The 19,526-nt window shown below is 40.2% G+C and overlaps 2 protein-coding genes across 5 annotated transcripts; both read left to right on the top strand.

Annotated features, from left to right (window-relative positions):
- Window positions 1–1,377: 1,377 nt before the first annotated feature.
- On the top strand, window positions 1,378–3,791 carry opa3 (outer mitochondrial membrane lipid metabolism regulator OPA3). The gene is made up of 2 exons (XM_074640254.1): window positions 1,378–1,564; window positions 2,785–3,791. Exons 1-2 carry the CDS (start codon window positions 1,423–1,425, stop codon window positions 3,111–3,113), a joined length of 471 nt encoding a protein of 156 aa, XP_074496355.1. The 5' UTR covers window positions 1,378–1,422; the 3' UTR covers window positions 3,114–3,791.
- A 1,334-nt stretch (window positions 3,792–5,125) lies between these two features.
- hnrnpul1 (heterogeneous nuclear ribonucleoprotein U-like 1) lies at window positions 5,126–19,526 on the top strand. Of its 4 annotated transcripts, none has more exons than XM_074640225.1 (16): window positions 5,126–5,279; window positions 5,808–6,093; window positions 7,042–7,374; window positions 8,709–8,922; window positions 9,066–9,139; window positions 9,700–9,839; window positions 10,880–10,979; window positions 11,094–11,206; window positions 11,473–11,739; window positions 12,649–12,771; window positions 13,737–13,865; window positions 16,181–16,349; window positions 17,152–17,439; window positions 17,622–17,767; window positions 17,861–18,064; window positions 18,590–19,526. In XM_074640225.1, the coding sequence occupies exons 2-16, from the start codon at window positions 5,841–5,843 to the stop codon at window positions 18,704–18,706; spliced, it is 2,670 nt and encodes an 889-aa protein (XP_074496326.1). In that variant the 5' UTR covers window positions 5,126–5,279; window positions 5,808–5,840; the 3' UTR covers window positions 18,707–19,526. The 4 variants fall into 4 exon arrangements, with proteins under 4 accessions (XP_074496326.1, XP_074496325.1, XP_074496328.1 ...); XM_074640224.1 differs by having other exon boundaries at window positions 7,030–7,374; XM_074640227.1 differs by having other exon boundaries at window positions 5,186–5,279; window positions 5,808–6,121; window positions 7,030–7,374.

Below are 19,526 nucleotides of genomic sequence, written 5' to 3'. Positions count from 1 at the left end.
GGAACCTGAACATGTGGGGGAATGTCATGTTCAGTGATGAGTCCAGGTTCTGTCTGCAAAAGTTGGATGGCAGGGTCAAAGTATGGAGACGACGCAGAGAACGCTATGCTGATTGTTGCACCGATGGAGTAACAGCTTTTGGTGGGGGCAGTTTTCATGGTGTGGGGCGGCATGTCCCTCACTGGCAAAACAAGGCTTGTCATCATTGAAGGCCATCTCAATGCAGTGAGATATCGGGATGAGATTCTGCAGCCAGTGGCGATCCCATATCTCCACAATCTGGGACCTAACTTCATCCTCCAAGATGACAACGCTCGCCCCCACAGAGCCAGGGTTATCACAGACTACCTCCACAATGTGGGAGTAGAGAGAATGTAACGGCCTGCCGAGAGTCCAGACCTCAACCCAATTCAACACTTGTGGGATCAGCTTGGGCGTGCTGTACGTGTTAGAGTGACCAACACAACCACGCTGGCTGACCTGCAACGAATCCTGGTTGAGGAATGGAACGCCATCCCACAGCAACGTGTGACCAGGTTGGTGACCAGCATGAGGAGGAGGTGCCAGGCTGTTGTGGCTGCGTATGGATCTTCCACCGCTACTGAGGCTCCTGATGGTGTATTAAATGAATAAAGTGTAAAATAGCCAATATGTCTTGTTTGTTCCTTGTTACTGATAGAGAGCTCAATCATCTAATCCACCAAACAACTCAAAACAAGAGTCAGTACCAACAGGAGAATACACTGTTCACCATTGGCAGAGCATTTTGGCAAATTTTTCTTGGGCGCTACCCACGTAATCAGCTGTGCAGCTCATCCCACAAATGCATGATTCTTACAAGCTGGACATCATTGTGAAGGTAAATAAACAGGCTTTCCAACAATGTAAAATACAATGCCAATTAGCATTGTAACAACAGAGAAATAATCGACCAAACACAATTTTTCGGACTTATTTTCCCAGTTTTTATATATATATATATATAAATAATTGTTATTGCAGACCTGCATGTGCATTAACAATACAAATATGCCAGTTGGATTAAGGGATAAATAAAGTATAAAAAAAGAAAAAGACATAAAGTATAAATAAGGGTTCAGCAGTTCCCATAATTTTACAGTTTACATAGCCTATAGAGGTTTGTTGAGTGCTGAATAGTTTGTATGTAGCCTACTGTTGCATTTCATTTATAAAATAAATAAATAAAAGCTTTATAGAATTTATAAATGTACAGAAAATCTTTCTGTGTACTTTTGTGAATGTGAAATAATGACAAAAAATCTATAATATAATGCTGTTTTCCTTCTGAACTGCACACGTCATAAACACGTGGGCGGGTGTGTGACTGACTTGTCAATCATATAACGTCATGACGTCACCTCCACGTTCCCCGCCCTACGCTGGTCAACTGTTTCCGCCAAGATGGTAGTCGGTGCTTTCCCCATCGCCAAGCTCCTCTACCTCGGAGTGAGGCAGATGAGCAAGCCTGTAGCGAACCAAATAAAGGCGGGAGCCCGGAGAAGCGAGTTCTTCAAGACGTACATCTGTCTGCCGCCGGCTCAGAGTGAGTAACCGAGCTAACGGCTACCTGTGACCGCTAGATTGTAGGTGTCAGACACCCGGACGAGGGATAAACCAGGAGGGCTGCGACAACCAATCAGATTGTAGTTGTCAAGACGGCTTATCCAATCATCTTCATGGGTTCATCGGGTTGACCAATGGCAGCCAAGTAAACTCGAAGAGGGCGGGTCTTGTGTGTCATTGAGCTAGTTGCATGAAGCCTTTGCTTTACTGTCAGGACAGGACATCAGTCTGAATGGCTTTTGCCCCTCAATATGAACCATTGTTAACCAGCTGCTATGCTCTGTTGTTGAGACACATTTGCCAGTTCAGTCGTACTAAACACAACCAAAATAACAAGGTAAAGCTAATTGTATACAGTGCTATTTAGCCTTACCTACCTCTAACTAGTCAGCATTCATTTTCAAAAGATTTGCACTATTCACACTAAATTAAAGTGTTTACTGAGCTCTTTGTCAATGCTAGAATATTTTGGACAATAACATGGAAACGTGGACAAAGGCACCAAGGCGCCTTTAAGACATTGTATTTTTATATCCATACCATACCGTGGTATATTTGATATTCTATTCTATATCATATTGAACATAATATATATAGTATAGTACACTATACTATATATATTATGTTCTACTATTTTACTACCTTTCACCTTCTATCTCATAGCCCATACTATATCATAATTTACCATTTTATTCTATACTGATTTTTGCGTCATTAATCACTCTACTGTCACTTTAACTTGTCACTTTTGTCTCCAATGCTCTTATATAATTCTATTTTGTGTTTTATTCTTATGTTAGTGTTATATACCTCTTGTTATTTCGTTGTTTTACTTTCTCTATTTATCTGTATTGCTGTCCTTGTGCTGCTGCAACAACCGCATTTCCCTGCTGGGGATTAAAAAAGGTTTATCTTATCTTATCTTATCTTGTGTAAAATGTTTCCTGACGTATTTGAATTAATAGCAACAAACTGTGCTTAAGAGGTTTAGTGTGCTCTAAGCTCACTACAAAGTCAATCGCACATTGCAAACTGTATACAAACTGTATATGAACACATGCATGTCGTTGCATTCTCACTTGCATTTCAAACTGTTCACTTTGAGACCATCTGCAGCATAAGTGCAAATGTGAGCAACATCCAAAGATCATATTGAAAGTCTAACTGGAACTGTCTACCGTTTGCTCTTTGTCCTCACAGTTTACCACTGGGTTGAGATGAGAACGAAGATGCGGATCATGGGCTTTCGGGGCGCCACCATTAAGCCGCTGAATGAGGACTCGGCTGCAGAGCTGGGTGCAGAGTTGCTGGGGGAGGCAATCATCTTCCTCATTGGCGGTGGATGTATGGTGCTGGAGTACAGCAGGCAGGCGGCTAACTCTCGCCTCAAAGAGGAGGAGCACAACGAGACCATCACAAGCCTACAGACTCAAATAGGAGAACTGACGCTAACCACAGAGACTCTAGATGCTCAGCTCAGAGAGATCAACAGGCAACTGCTGTCCTTTCCTCTTCCCACCAAAAAGTGACTGACTTAGTTCTTTACTATATGACGTGACCCTGTTTGTTGGTCTGTGTGTGAACAAACATAGTACTGCCATATGTACAGTATGATAACAGCCCTGCTTCACACACTATTCCCAGTCCATTAATTTGGGTGGAAGAGGTGGATATATAACATATCGGTGCACTATGGATTTGGGTGCTGTCCTTAGCTCATGTTTTGAGCAACTAGTTGTAAAGGGGGATTGCTATGATATTCATGGTGTATTTCTATGGTTGATCTTGCATGTTCATTATAAAGTTGGCTGTATATAAAAATGTACAACAAAATGACATCCTTGAAGATAATATATTTTATAACAGCTTCAGGCAGCATATTACTTTATCTTTTTATTTCAGTGATCTTCATTGACCTTAAGCACTTAGGAAGGTCTGACTTCCATTCTTCATTTCAATGCATCAATTTGTGAGTGACCCTAGATGATATAGAAATAATAATTTGCACTTGATTGAAGGCCAGAAATGAACAACAAAGACAAACTAACATTGAATCATATTATTGGATCATTTTTAAGAGTGTCTGCCCCTACAGTTTCATGGACACGTCATGTTGTATTTACACTGTAAATCACTTTTATGGTTCATGTACATTAGATGTGAAGACAACTGTAAAAGGAGGATCTCAAATAAAATGGTACACTGTCTGTTAATAGTTTTTTTTCACTTTGCACACAAGTAGTGATGGAGGAAGAATTCTTACTTAAGGAAAAGTACTAATACCACACTGTAAAAATACTCTGTTACAAGTCATGCATTGAAAATGTTAAAGTATGAAGGTATAATCAGGACAATGTATAGTACTCAATGCAGAAAATTGTCCCCTGTGCCTACCATTATATATTATATATCATTAGATTATTATTACTCGCAATAATGTAAGCAGAATTGTACTGTTGTAGTCTATTGAGGTGGAGCTAATTTTTTAATATTTTGTATAGGACTGCAACTAATGATTATTTTTATTAACGATCAATCTACTGATTATTTTCTCCATTAATCGATTGATTGTTTGGTTTATAAAAATTCCAAAAATAATGAGAAGTGCTGTCACAATTACTCAGAGCCCAAAGTGACACCAACAGTCCAAACCTCAAAATAATAATAATAAAAACAAAAATCCTCACATTTGAAAAGCACCAAGAAACTTTTATCAAACAATTATCAAAGTAGTTGCAAATACATTTTCTGTCAATCGATTTATCGACTAATCTTTTCAGCTGCACTTGTAAAAATCTGAATTTGTAAAGTAACTAAAGCTGTCAAATAATTGTAGTGGAGTAAAAAGCAAAAGATTTCCCTCTGTAGTCGAGTAGAAGTAGAAAGTGGCATGAGAATAAAATACTCAAGTACAAGTACCTTAAATTTAAAATTAAGTACAGCAGTACTTGAGTAAACATACTTAGTTACTTTCCACCACTGCACTGTGGTACTACTACTTTAATACAAGTAAAAGCCATGCATTAAAAATGTTAGCCTACTGAAGTAAACGTACAAAAGTATTAGCATCAAAATATAATTTAAATACCAAAAGTAAAAGTAGGCCTACTTATTACGTAGAATGACCCATTTCAGAATAATGTATATTATAATATTGGATAATAATTATTGATGCATTTATGTGTATGTATACTTTTTCCACCACTGTATATGATCATGGATGTATTAAAAGAACAGTATTTAATATATAAGTATACGTACAGTATATAAGTAAGTATATGATGTGTGTAAATAATGATGTAAGATGTGTTAGGGCGGAAGTGATAAGGCGGGTAGGTTTATGACACTACATTACCCAGAATTCATTCAATGTAAACACCGCATCACTTCCCACTTTGGAGTGTTCCAAGTGCGAGATGAGCAATATGCACACAAACTAAACTAATCTGTCTATTTCCCCTCACATTCAGCTGTTCACATATAACTAATTATTACAAACGTACGTGTTGTTAGTAGACACAACACGTGCACCTCGGTGTTTGAATAGTAGTAGAATAAACCTGTGAGTATCAGGTGAAGATAGGCTGGTCTTGTTTACTTCCGGTTGTAGGTGTGTGGTTTCCGGCCGTTAGAGGGCAGCAGCGACACTCTCAACCTCTCATCACGGCTGACCCGCGCAACCAGCCGGAGACAAGGTAGGCCTCAACGTTATCTACTCATTATGCATCATAACCAGGTTATACGCTCAGCACAATGTGCACTGACTAATAGACCTGCGTGCAAAACAGAGCAACGCTTGGAGTTTGCATAGTTTACAAGTTAAAGTGAACTTACTGGTGCTGCATCGGAACGTTAGCATAGCGCCATGCTAACGATGCTACTACCGTTAGCTAGCTATGCTAACGAGGCTACTACCGTTAGCCACGTAGCGACAACTTTAAGTGAATTACACATATTCTAGTGATATGACCGACTCTCAAACAGCTCTGTAGTAATAAACACGATACTATATGTTGTATATATTATAAGGCTTATATTGATTTAGTGGAACCAGGTAGAATGGTGCAGTTTATCCAGCGCTGCTAGCCTGGCTAACCTGCTAACTGATGTAGCCTGTGTTGCTGGGACTCTGCCGCCATCAGATATCGATTTGAAAGTTGGACGCAGTGTTGTGAGCTGTAACGTTACTTAACCATTTCACCCCCCTCCTGTTTTGTTGTTAGCAAACAAGTAAAGGCAACAAACACCGGAGATACATGATGAGTGTTGACGTGAAGAAACTGAAAGTGAACGAACTGAAAGAGGAGCTCCAGCGCCGCGGCCTGGAAACCAGAGGCCTGAAGGCTGACCTGGTGGAGAGGCTGAGAGCCGCGCAGGAGGCGGACGCTCAGGGTGATACCTCAGAGCCTGGGGAGAAGGGAGAGAAGGAGGATGATTACTGCCAGGATAACGACAACGACGATGATGGAGAGGATGCAGAGGATGCAGAGGATGCCCAAGAGCAACAAGGTAAGCCCCACTGATGCTGGATTTGAATGTGAAAGACATTTGTCTGTGCAATATATCCTTGATGCAATATACATCACCTCAAGTGCAACTACCTTTGTTTACATTTTATTTATTACATCTACCCTACCTATTTTACAAGTGCAATTACCTCTGTTAACATTACATCTATTTTTATATATTATACTTCTAGTGTAACACTTCTGTTTATATTTATTTATTACATCTACTTTACCTGTTTTATTTGCTTTATAACTGTGCGTGTTTTACCTGTTATAAGTTTTATCTGCCCCGTTTAGTCTTGTCAAGTATTTGTTTTAGAGCACTGACCAGAAGTGGCAACTGGGAATCTCGTTGTATTTAATAGAATAACAATAAAGCTTTCTATTCTATTTTTAAATATATGTTTAGCTCTCCTATTAGACTTTGATTAAATTAGATCTAACTTTATTGTCATTGTACAGAGTTCAGGTACTGAGACAACGAAATGCAGTTCAGTGTGTGTGAGGCAGAGGCAGTTCTAGTGCAGATGTGTGTGGCATTTAAACTTAAGAATCCTTTGTCTTCAGATTTATATTGTTTATCAATTAACCAAGCTTCATGAAACAATGACAGGGTCTGCTTTATTTGCCTGATTTGAAGTTATGTGCACACTATACAAACGTTAACTTGTAACATAGCCATCTTTTAGATCTAAATTGACTGACTCCTTTGATGAAGCTTATTCCCTGAAAAAATTGCTCTTCACAGATATTGTGTAGAATTGACCAATCTGTGTGTATTTAACATAAAGAGGTCTAAATCAACTTGCAGATGAGAAGTTAAATTTAGAACAAACTGTACAAATAAATCATGCAAGTTCTTCAAGAGTGCATTGAGTTTATATTTTTCAGTTCGTACGAGCTTGAGAGCTAAAAGTTTTGGATCTCCCCTTTTTAGGTGAAGAAGTAGATGAGGGTGAAGATGAGGGCGAGGGTGAAGATGTTGTCGAGGCTGAAGGTGAAGGCGATGGTGACGATGATGCCGAGGCTGGTGCCGAGGCTGATGGCGAGGCTGATGGTGATGGTGAAGCCCCTCAAGAGGAAGATGAGGGTCGAGATTCAGGTGGTTACTACGAGGACGAGGAGGCAGAAGGCGAGCCTTATGAAAGTCGACAAACTTCAGACTCAGGTCACAGCATGCCTGACTTCACAGCAGATGTTGATATCCAGAAATCCGAGATGATGTCCGAGGAAGAGACCAAGCCTGTGCTGGAGCCAGAGGAGACAGCTGAGAACAAATCAGGTGATTTTCAGCAGTTGTTCAACTAAACATGACCTGTAGACAAAGTGTTTTTGCCCAAAGGTACATTTTGTGAAATGCTGTAAATTCCAAATGTCACTAAGACAAAATAACACCTTGATTTGATATTTATCACATAAAGTGTTCACCACCAGAGTAGTGAGGATATAAATAAAGTTGATAGTTGAGAGAGACAAACTCTGCAGACACAGTAAAGTTTTCTAGTATTTAAGACACACATCATGCCATTTAATCGGTGGCATAATGCCTCAGTGATTAGTGTCACCTCATAGAGCATGTTGGATTTGTTCTGCTCTGTGGCTTCCTGCTTCCCCTAAATTGTCAAGATGGGGTTTTCGATTTGTGTGTGTGTTCTAATATGGTGCAAGAAATGAGACGGGCAGGACTCTGACAACTCCAAATAGTGCAACTTCACCTAATAAATGTGGCTATATAAACCAGGTATTCTTAACCAGTGGGTGCCTCAGAGCAACATCTAGTGGGCTGCGGAGGTACTGCCAAATTATGAGTTTATTTAAACATTACATTTTTGGTAATTTACATTATAAGTTATTTTTATTTCTAAACATGCTCAAGTAGTCACATACATTTGAATGCATAATTTCAATGATCAGTTAAGTTTGAATATCACCCCACCAATCACGACACATCATCAAGTAGAGACACAAGTTTTTCCACTGTTAGCTAGCTAGCGTTCCCTCGGATGCAGTGACAAAGAATGGATCAGTTTTTGAGATAAAAGCTCCCAGGTGTGTGGTGAGGATATATGACCCTGATTACATTAAATCTGGATTATAATGGGAGGCATTGATGGATAAGGGTAAGCAGAATATTTATTTTGGTCATTAGAACTGACAGTGGTGTAACACATATTTACAGCCCAGTTTATCTAAATTTTTCTTTGGTCATTAAATGTTTGTTTTGTTCTCATTTATTTGGGAATGTGGTCCTTGGGAATTTTTAACAATCAGAAGTGGGCCTTAAATTACAAAAGGTTGAGAACCCCTTATCTAAGGGAATACAGTAGCTCCGTGATTAATAGTTTGGGAGGTTTACAATATAAAAAATGTTATGACCCTTCAGGAAGGTCTAAATTCAACCATAGTTAACTGTGGCGTTACAAGTTACTGGCAGGAGGGGAACAGAATATTAGAAACACCTCTTTACTACATTGTCAGCAAAAACAGAGTTTTTAAACTGAAACTAACATATATAATGTATAATCTATTACAAAGCTGTCCTTTTCGACTAAGCTTGGTTGTACAGTTGTAACACTGAATGGGTAGCTCACTGTCATTGTTCATTTATCATTTTAGAAGTCAAAGTGGAGGTCAAAATGGAAGATGAACCCGAGCCTGCTCGAGACACACAGGAGGATAGTCGTGGGACAGAACCTCAGGGCGAGGGGGATGGAGCAAGTCGGGCTGAGCAAGTCAAAGCGGAATCTGATAGAAGTGGAAACTACGGCCGCAAGAGACCATATGAAGAGGGCCGGAGCTACGGCTACTATGAGCACCGCGAGGAGAAGAGGTATGCTCATCCTAAACTTGTGTTGTTTTGCATTAGGCTTCTAGCTGGTAGTATTATACACCAACAGTAGAATAAGGGACTGGTCTATTTATATGAACTTTGTCAATGAAAGTGGCTGTTAACGTCATACTCTGCTGTTACAGATCCCGCACACCACAGCCCCCTGCTGAAGATGAGGAAGAGAACATAGATGACACTCTTGTAACAATTGATACATGTAAGTAAGAGGATAAAACAAGTATGTCTTACTTGTGAAAAATGTGGCCACAGCAGGATTGTCTGTTACCTGCAGTGATAGTTAGTGCTCTGTTTACACCTTTTATCAGAAGAAGAGAAGTGAATTCAGGAGTGGACTCCCATCTCACAAGCTCCTTAAGACAAAGTGTTAGATACTATTACCTCAGCCTGCTCCAAAGCCTGCAGTGCTGCAACCCCAAGTGCCTTACCAGAGGTGATATATCTCTGCAAAATGTGTTGGTACATTCTACAATGACGTGTTGGTAGTTAGGTGTATGCCAAATAGACTGAGGAGTCTCTGACAAATGGATCCAGGGAGGCTGCCGGTTGGCCACTGGAAGCCCTGATTTTGACTGATTGTAATAACTGATTTTGATGCCAAAGTGGATTCAAATGACACTTTATGTGCTTACCTCATACAGTTGCATAGCTTAGACTATATTCATACATGTCTATATCATGTTTTGCACTGAAAATGCTGGACATGTCGTATTTTTACAAGCAAATACATTTAAAAAATCTGTTTTGGCTTCTTTTCAGACAACTGTGATCTGCATTTCAAAGTGTCCCGAGATCGCTACAGTGGTTATCCACTGACCATCGAAGGCTTCGCTTACCTGTGGGCTGGAGCACGAGCTACACATGGTGTCACCGAGGGCCGCGTGTGTTATGAGATGAAGGTAATGAATAATAAGTATCTTCCTCTAATGTCAAGGTGGTGACGCGTGCTTCACGCATACAACCAATGAGATGATGTTGCTAAGTTTTCTGACAGCTAGATGTTTCATCTGGTGAAACATTGAGCTACTGTAAATAAACTTTCTGTTTACTGTGTCCACATGTGACATAATGGTTCCTGATACACAAAACATGCTCAGTGTATTAGTTATTTTTGAAACCGTGGATGAGCAGCTAAGCTATGTTGTTTATCCTATTAAAGGGGAACAGTTCAATTAATATTTGTGAACATGAGCTCTTCTCTCTCAAAGCCAGAAACCAGAGAAGTAAGTCTCAAACTTGTGATGTCATTGAGTATAAAGTCTGGAGCTGCTCCATAGATAATGAATGGACCGATTTTGTGGACCCACAGAATGATTGTTTTCTTTTTTATACCCAAATAAGCTTTATTCTACTGTAGTGTTGTCAATTATGAAACAGAAAGTGTTCCCATATACTTGGAACATTCCCCTGGGTGCTCTCTGTGTCATCTAGAACATCTCGCCCTATTCATTGTCTATGGAGCAGCTCCACACTTTATACCCTATGATGACATCACAAGTTTGAGTTTTAGCACTGTAGTTTTTGGATTTGGGAGAGATTTGGCATGTTTATTAATACTTTTTGGACTGTCTTAGACAACAGGAATAACGTATGAATTTTGAAAAAGGGTATAGTTCCTCTTTCACATACAGCATGCTTTTACATTGAAGCACTACATTACTCTTTTGGCCTTTTTGATGTCAGTGTATGCACCATATATTTGCACCATATTTAGTTGTTGAAAACTAACACTGGGCAAGATTTTAAAATCCCACACTGCCTAACTTTGAACACAAATTTCAGAGATTTTACTACCAAAATTCAAAACAAAACATGATGATTAAGTCCGTGTTTAAGTACCTTCCAATGTGATGACTTGTTGCTGTTATCCAGCACTAGATATTCCCTGACTGTCTTCTCTAGGCTTTTTTTTTACCTGATTTGTCCGCCCATTCTTCAGATCAATGAGGAGATTCCTGTAAAGCACCTGCCCAGTAGTGAGCCAGATCCCCATGTGGTCAGAATTGGATGGTCAATCAACCACAGCAGCACTCAGCTTGGTAAGAGGAGCAGTTGCCCAAACAATCAAGATATGATGTTTGACATGAATGAAGCTTTGCTGCAAAGAAGAGCTGTGGCTTAAAATAGTAACATTTCATTCTGTCTTGTTTTAGGTGAGGAGCCATTTTCCTATGGATATGGAGGAACAGGAAAGAAATCCGCTGACTGTAAGTTTGCAGACTTTGGCGAGAAGTTTGGTGAAAACGACGTCATCGGCTGTTACATTGTAAGTAATGGCAACAGTAATTCAACTACTTTATCTTCTTTTAATAGCATCATATAAGGATAATTTGATATAACTGACTTATCATCCTTTATATTGCAAAACAATTTATTAAAATGGACCTCAGTTTGATTAATTTATAACTGTTTCTTTTTGTTTGTTTATCAAATATTTATGGTAATAATTTCTCATAATTCTTGTGTTATTTTGCCCATGTAGTTGACAGTGCAGTATTAACAAGTAAAACTCAAGATGCCTTCCTATTTTAGGACTTTGACAGTGGTGACCAGGTGGAAATCGGCTATTCCAAGAATGGAGTGCCATTGGGAGTGGCTTTCCAGACAACCAAGGAGGCGCTGGCAGGCCGTGCCCTGTTCCCTCACGTCCTGGTGAAGAACTGTGCTGTTGAGTTTAACTTTGGACAGAAGCCGCAGCCGTACTTCCCCCCTCCAGAGGGATACACCTACATCCACGATCTCGACATGGAGCACAAGATCAGAGGCACTAAGGGACCTGCCATCAAAACTGATTGCGAGGTATGGCAGCGCTGAAATTCTAGAACAATATGCGGCTTTTTCTGCTCACAAAAATGCTCACAATGTCCCCCGTACATTACTTTTATAACAGTGACATTACATTAATTCTAGGGTGACTTTTTCCCACATATATATATATCCTCATGCTGAAGCGGACTAAATCCACTTTTTAAAGCGGAAATTAAAATACAATCTTCCCCATCTTCACCCCTGATGAGTTTGCAGTTTGCACCCAAGTTGTCTCTACAGTGCACTCTTATGTATATTTGATGGTAAATGCATTGTTTTCCTTTGCACTGGGTCTACAGCCATACAACTACAGTTTCATTAATGAGAAAGCAGTTATGTTGGCTATTGTGCACTGAATATTTCATTGTTTTTCATTGTCATCCATTATTTGTTGTTTTTCTTTTGCCGCAGTAATGGTATTATTTTTTCCTTTTAGAGGTATTAAAAAGGGTCTTAAAAGTCATTACTTGTTTTTAAAAAATGTGCAGATACTCTGAAAAGAAAAGAAGCAAGTTGTACATGATAGATTTTTTTTTTTTTAAATCCTAAAGGCCCATAGAAGGAATCTCACTTCAATAAGCATTACAAGCAAATATGAAAGTAATGTAATCAACAAAAGTAAACATAGAATCAGAAAGCAAATGTGTAGTAAGCAATATAAATCAAGCAAATCAATGAGTGCCTATCGGACATATTTACCCCTCTTTAGACTTTTTCAATTTTGGTTTTATTTATTTCCGTTTATATTATAATCCTAGTGGATATAATTTGAATTTGACAATGATCAACAGAAAATTCATTTTAGATCAGTTCTTGTTTTAATTGATTTTATAAGGAACTGGTCTTAGGGAGTAACTTAGGGGGTAAAATCAACCTGTTTTCTTCATTCCCTTGTTTCAGATCTTGATGATGGTCGGCCTGCCTGCCTGTGGAAAGACCACTTGGGCCATGAAGTTTGCAGAGTCTAACCCTGAGATGAAGTACAACATCCTGGGAACAAACGCCATCATGGACAAGATGAAGGTGCGTTTGGGCAGCCACCCTTAATACTACACAAACATTCACACTAGGCTTGTGCTGACTGGCGATCGGATCGCATATCGATGATTGATTTTTCCTACGCCAATTTTGAGGTGATTTGAACTTTATCTAAGATATTATGAAAATAATCTTAAGAATCTGCCCCCTACTGTGCATTTAGAGCTGTGCCTGGTGGAGTTGCCTGAGCCCCTTTAATCAGCATGAGTGACGAGTGAATGTTAAATCCTTAATTACAAACCAGTTTGCCATTTACTTTCCATGGATCTGCCCCCCCCCCCTCCATATGCCTGCTCACCAAAACTTTGCTCTGCGCTCCATAAGAGTAGTTAACATTATGGATACTTTTTGGATGGTGATATTAAAGATAGGATAATAATGTTAAACGGTTAATCGGAACATGATGCTGTGATATTGTCGCACCAGCACAGACTTTTAAAAGGAAGCTGTTGTTTGAACAGAGGAGACATTTCTATTCAAAATATATATATATATTTTTTTTAATGTGTAAATATTTTACATAAAATGACACACTCTTTTATAACTGTTTATTCACCTATCTTTAACTCTGTTGCTTGCAGAGAGCTTAAAAGTTTGATTACTTCAAAGCTCAGTCAAATGCTGAGGCACGCTCAAGATGATTATTCAAAACTTTTAATCCAAATTAAATCCTAATGTCAATAATAATAAAAAAAAATACTGAACAGAGAATGAATTATTTTATAAAACCGAATAAATATACTACTTCTACTAAGAATGTTATTATTAATGTGATAAAATATTCTAACAGTAGAAATGTGTTACATTTTTCTTCCGACACTAAGACTAAATTGCCCGGGCTGGCATTTCACTGGCGTGCTGTGGCGTAACTCCCCCTCTTACTCCTGCCACCCCCTCATTCACACGGTGTTACAGTACATTTCTGTCTTATTTGACTATTTGTTCTGCAGGTGATGGGTCTGCGTCGCCAGAAAAACTACTCGGGGCGCTGGGATGTTCTGATCCAGCAGGCCACCCAGTGTCTGAACAGGCTGATCGAGATCGCTGCCCGCAAGAGACGCAACTACATCCTAGATCAGGTACTGCCCTCCCACCCACACTCTGCTCTCATACTCGCCACAGTCAGTCAATGTGCCCTGATGATCACTCTCTCTAATGGACTATTTATTTATCTTTCAGGGGGGCTCTGTGTATTATAGAGTAGAAGAAGCATTGATCACCCTCTTGTCACTTGCTTGTCTTGTACTGTAAAGGAAAAATGATTAATGGCTCTCATAAGTGACAGAATATTTCATGTTTTCATCCCTCAGTATATTTGCACTTGCTATTTCTTGTCATAATACAGTATTGTTTGTCTTGTGAATTCCAACAATGTACAAGTAAACCATGACTATGTAAAGATGTTGAGAAACAAGTAAGCTCTGACTGGTGAGTAAGAAAAACACCTTCCGTTGCTAATTTTAATAAGACAGAGTTGATAGCTTTTTTAAAAGCTATTTTTAAGTGAGATACATGGAACTTTTGAGTGTGTTTTTTAATAAATTGACCCTCAAGGTAAGTAATGACTAACAGTTTTTAGATTTTTAGATCCTTGTGTTCAGCAAATGTGAAAAAGGTAGGTGGGTCTGATGGCGGACTGTCTTTTCAATGGACACTGTGAGTATGTGCAGGTAGGTTATATCTGTATGTTGTTGTCTTGACTGGGACTAGAATCCGTATGAAGAATCAGGTAAGTTGAGGTAAGTGTGGGTGGCCCCCGTCAGAATAGCGAGTTTTGGATGCAGCATGCTCTCGTTTATAAGTGTGAGATCGGTTGTGCTAAAACGAAGATTTAATTTGACCGGTTCAGAAGGAGAGAATTTTCTGTAAAAAGCAAGGAATTGTCAGATGTATGTAGTTGATTTTGTAGACGTTGTTAATGGAAATGATAGCGAATGAAAGAAAGTAGAAGGATTTGGTGGTACTTGTACTTTAATATCTTATTCACTGATTATCACAATGTTGTTTCGATATAAACGTTAGTCGTGACATTACTATAGAACTGCTTTTACTGATATGCTAAAATGAATAATGCAGTGTTGATTATCTGTTGGTCGGTGTAGAAACTACTGGTAGCTGTCGTTGAACAGGGAGGTTGGTTGGTTGGTTGTTTGCAGCAGGTGCTTTGAGTTTCGTGCCGGAGCAGAAACTTTTTCTGTTGAGTGGTAAAGTGTGCCAGCGAGTGCTCTATTTGAATAACAGGACACAGTATGACGCTGACCTTATTCTTATCATCCGCCCGGTTTGTGCTAAATATGTGGCAGTTTGAATTCTGAATGTAACATGTAAATTATGTTATTAACATCCTGTTGTGAATTGCAACCAGCTGCAACATTGAAACATCCGAAGATTTGTTATGAAACGTTTTGTTTTTGATTTCTTAAAGCGAAGTTTAGACTCACTGCACGTCAGTACACACGCGTCGATGAATATGAATAGTTTTTACAACATGGTGGACCAGAGACGGCGATTGAAAGTTAGTCTAAGCTTGACAAATGAGAGTAGCGATGGAATAATCACAAATAATTTGTACGCGTAGATTGCATTTTATGCAACATGTTCGATGTCACAATGCCCCGGTAATGACTAATACTGGGGTTACTAACTGAACTATTATATGGCAAGATATAGAATAATTATATTTTTCACCATGTACCCAATAAAACATCTAATATGTCATTATTTATGGCAAATCACAGTTTATGGCATATTAAATTTGCGCGTGGTGGTTTTTGTTTTCACCATATATTTTTTTCTTTATGTAATACTTTGCAAAGAATGTCAACCAGTATTCTGTTTCTGTACTTGAATTAATAAGCTGAATCAATATTTATTCAATTTTACTGGTAATACAGCGGCGCGTCACACATTTCATCATCCGAAGGCATAGATAATAGATACATCAGCGATTGCTCACAATAGAATCCAGCAATAACACTTTTAAAACGTATTTACGAGCAGCACATTGTCACTGCATGAAGACATATTTGAGTAAGCACAGTAACTACTTGAATATCTATTTTTTGTTATCGATTGATCTGAAACTCGTATGTCTATGTTGAGTTACTGAGCTAATGTACAGTACAGTCAGGTTGAACATTTGTGGGGGGCCCCCTTTTTATGTCAATAATTAACATTCCCCAGCGGCCACTGGGGCACCTGAACGCACTGACTGTGAGGTAAGTCTGTGGAGTGACGAGAGGCCACTAGAACTTGAGTAAAAAGCGTAGACTGACATCCAAGCCAAACCTCTCTCACTTCATTATTGCAGGGTTCCAGCTTCCTTCCAGTGGAAAGCCATTACAAGTAAACAATAACAAACAAGCTTCTACTTCTTTCTTGTCACCATTGCTAGACAAATGTATATGGATCAGCAAGGAGACGAAAAATGCGTCCTTTTGAAGGTTTTCAACGCAAGGCTATTGTAATTTGTCCCACGGACGAGGATTTAAAAGAACGAACATTAAAGCAAACCAATGAGCAGGGGAAGGATGTGCCCGATCATGCTGTTTTAGAAATGAAAGGTAGGAATGCTGTGGAAACAACAAATAAAACACCAGATCTACTTTTTTACTTTTCTATGTGTTGTCTCTAAAATCAAACTTGGAAGATGCCCCCTACCCCCCCTACCCCCCTTCCCCCATCATAGCCTTTGGCCAGATATCAGACCTGGACATTTTTTTTAAAACAGCCCACATGAATTTGATTCTTCCTTATTTTTGCCCCCTATCTGCCACTCGCCATACAGCTTACTTCTGATGCACTGCAAACTGAGATGTGGGCCGTGTTGAGGTCATGTAATCGTAGAGCTAAGATTCTGCAATTTGCTTTCCCTGAAAGGGACGTTTCCAAATAGCAAACTTACAAGCAGTCACGTGCTGAAGTTGTTGGAAGTTAATTTGTAACAGCATTACATCAGCTGTCCTTGGTTTGCAGTGCTGTTTCCTCTTCTCACCAACCTTCTAGTTGTCCCTTTTGTCCCTTTTGTCCCCCTTCCCACCTCTACTGAACTCCCCCCTCTCCTTTGTCTGCTTAAGCAAATGTTTCCTCCATGTTCCCCTGGAGGTGGCGTTTGTTCCCTTTACCCTGCCATCTGCTTTCATCTATCTGCTCTTAATTTCTCTATGATTCCCACTGCCTCTGTATGGTCCTAATTATGTTTTCATTTTGTCTCCCGGTGGTGTGGCTGCTCTGGTCTTCACTACAATCCCCTCCCCCTCTCTTTCTCTCTCTGCCTCTCCATCCGTCTCTCGCTGGATGGGCTGTCTCTCTCTCCTCCTCCTCCTCCTCCTCCTCCTCCTGTGGTCACCTCTGTCACTCTCCAAGCCAACTTTACTCTCCCCGAGGCTTGCGACTTCCTGGAGGCGGTGACGTTTGTTGAGCTCAAGTGCGATGAGGCTGAAAGTCTGCTGAAGCAGTACAATGAGGAGGGCCGCAAGGCTGGCCCGCCCCCTGAGAAACGCTTTGACAACAGGCAGGGCGGGTTCCGCGGCCGGGGCGTCAGCGCTGGCGGCGGCGGCGGCGGCGGTAGCTTCCAGCGGTACGACAACCGCGATGGGGCCCGCGGCAGCTACCAGAACCGCAGTGGAGACAGTGGCAGTGGATACAGAGGAAGTGAGTGGAGCAGTCTGCAGATGTCGTTTTTATTTTGATTATTGATTGATTGTGATTATGTAAATCTGTAGTATGATCGCTTCCTCAGTTCTGTGATTTTAATGTGGAAAAACTATGGCTAGTATATTGTTTACAGTTAAGTTATGTATAGTGCTAATACGTCATTTTTGTTTGTTTGGTAGGCTACAATCGTGGCAGCTATAACCAGAGCCGTTGGAGCAACCGCGACGGAGGCTCTGATTCACGCGCCGGGTATAACCGCAGCCAGCCGTCAGGAGCAAGCTACAATCGCCCGGTCCCTTACACCAAGGCAGCAGCATACAGCCCGGTAATTAACATGCTCTTTTTTATGTATACAATTTAAAAATAAAAAAAAAACTAAATTCAATAGTAATTGAATGTATTCTTGCTTCACCTCCAGGGCTACAGCCAGAGCTACAGTCAAGGGTACAACCAGGGCAGCTACAACCAGAATTACTACAGTCAGTACCCAGGATACAGCCAGAGCTACAGCCAGACGCCCGCCGCTGCACAGACGTACAGCCACCACCAGCAACAGCCAGCGCAGCCACCGCAACAGCAGCAGCAGCAGCAGCAACAGAGCTACAACCAGCAATATCAGCAGGTAGGCAATGAAACTAACACCGCCTCTTACACACGTGTGAAAATCAAGCAGAAGAGAGTGAGGGAGGCAGAGAGCTGGTATTGGACATGGATTTGTGCTTGGCTACGTTACTAGAACCCCAGTTGGTTTCATAGCCCCGTTTACAGTGACGATGTCTACAAGCACAAAATATTCCGGTGTTTGCCCTTATTCCGAAAAAGACAATATTCACACTAAGCCGTTGACATGGCTATTGAAAATTCCACTAATATTCCCGATTACATACAGCCGTGTATACTATGATCCTAAAATAAAACGAAAACTACCGTCGTGACGTAGTTGTGATCATAGCTGAATACATTTTTATTTATTATTTTCCCCCACTTTTACTATTTAATGTGTGACACTCACAGATAGACTTTGGGCAGAGTCGTCCTTCTTCTAAAAGTCATCCACTGTGCCAAAAACAAAATGTGCAGGGGCAGATAAAAAGTGTAAACATGCTCTCACCGCTGTGCTCGCTCGCTTTCTGTTTCTCTCTCCCAGTACGCTCAGCAGTGGCAGCAGTACTACCAGAACCAGAACCAGTGGAACCAGTATTACAGCCAGTACGGCGGCTACCCTGGACAGGGCAGCCAAGGCTCATCTTCCGGTTCCCAGTAGCTTCGCTCCGCATCTGTACCTGCATCCACCCGTGTCCTAAACACTCTGACCTCTGCAGCAAATGGATTTTGTACAGCCTCACATTAAGTCCCCAACCATAACTGTCTCTGTCTGGGTTAACACAGTAGCCTTCATTCCTCACCAATCAATGTACACACGAACTGTATACAGGTTGATGTCTTTTCAAGTTTTTTTACTGAATGAAGTCTTACTCTAAGCAGCGACTGTGAGGTGGTAGATGATAGGTATCAAAACATTTAATGAATGTTATCCATTATGCATTCAATGTGGACGTCTGTCGAACCGCAAACTCCACATTTCCTACAGATTCAAAGAGGTAATTGTATATTTCTAGGATGCGTAGCGTGAAAACGTGACAGGGCAGGAAAAATACAGCAAGGCCTGAATAATTTTGCTTGTTTTGAGAAGCTTAACAAAGAACAAAATGCATGCTTTTTACCTTCACACACCTCCCACCCCCTCTGTCTTGCTCTTTATTTTTCAGTTTCCGAGTGAGCACATTTTATTTACTCCCGATAGAATTCAAACATTATGGAACATTTTTTTATAGGTGTTGATACTGTAGTATTTAAGCGTTAATTCAAGTCTTTGATTGAGAAGAATATTTTGCCACTCTTGAGTAGTTGTATGTGCAGTTTTCTTTTTTTATCCCTTTGTGATTGCTGTTCATTGAGTCCAGTAGTTAAATCCAGATGTTAAACTCATTTTTTTCTACCTGAAAATGAAAATCTGATAATGACCCCGTTACCCATGCTGTCTTCTTGTCTTTATACAATAAATGCAATTGTATACGCCTGGA

The sequence above is a fragment of the Sebastes fasciatus genome, chromosome 7 (genome assembly GCF_043250625.1).
Source record: "Sebastes fasciatus isolate fSebFas1 chromosome 7, fSebFas1.pri, whole genome shotgun sequence".
Classification (NCBI taxonomy): Eukaryota; Metazoa; Chordata; class Actinopteri; order Perciformes; family Sebastidae; genus Sebastes; species Sebastes fasciatus.
The sequence above is the reverse complement of the archived record's forward strand: the minus strand, read 5'-3'. Positions and strand labels throughout refer to the sequence as shown.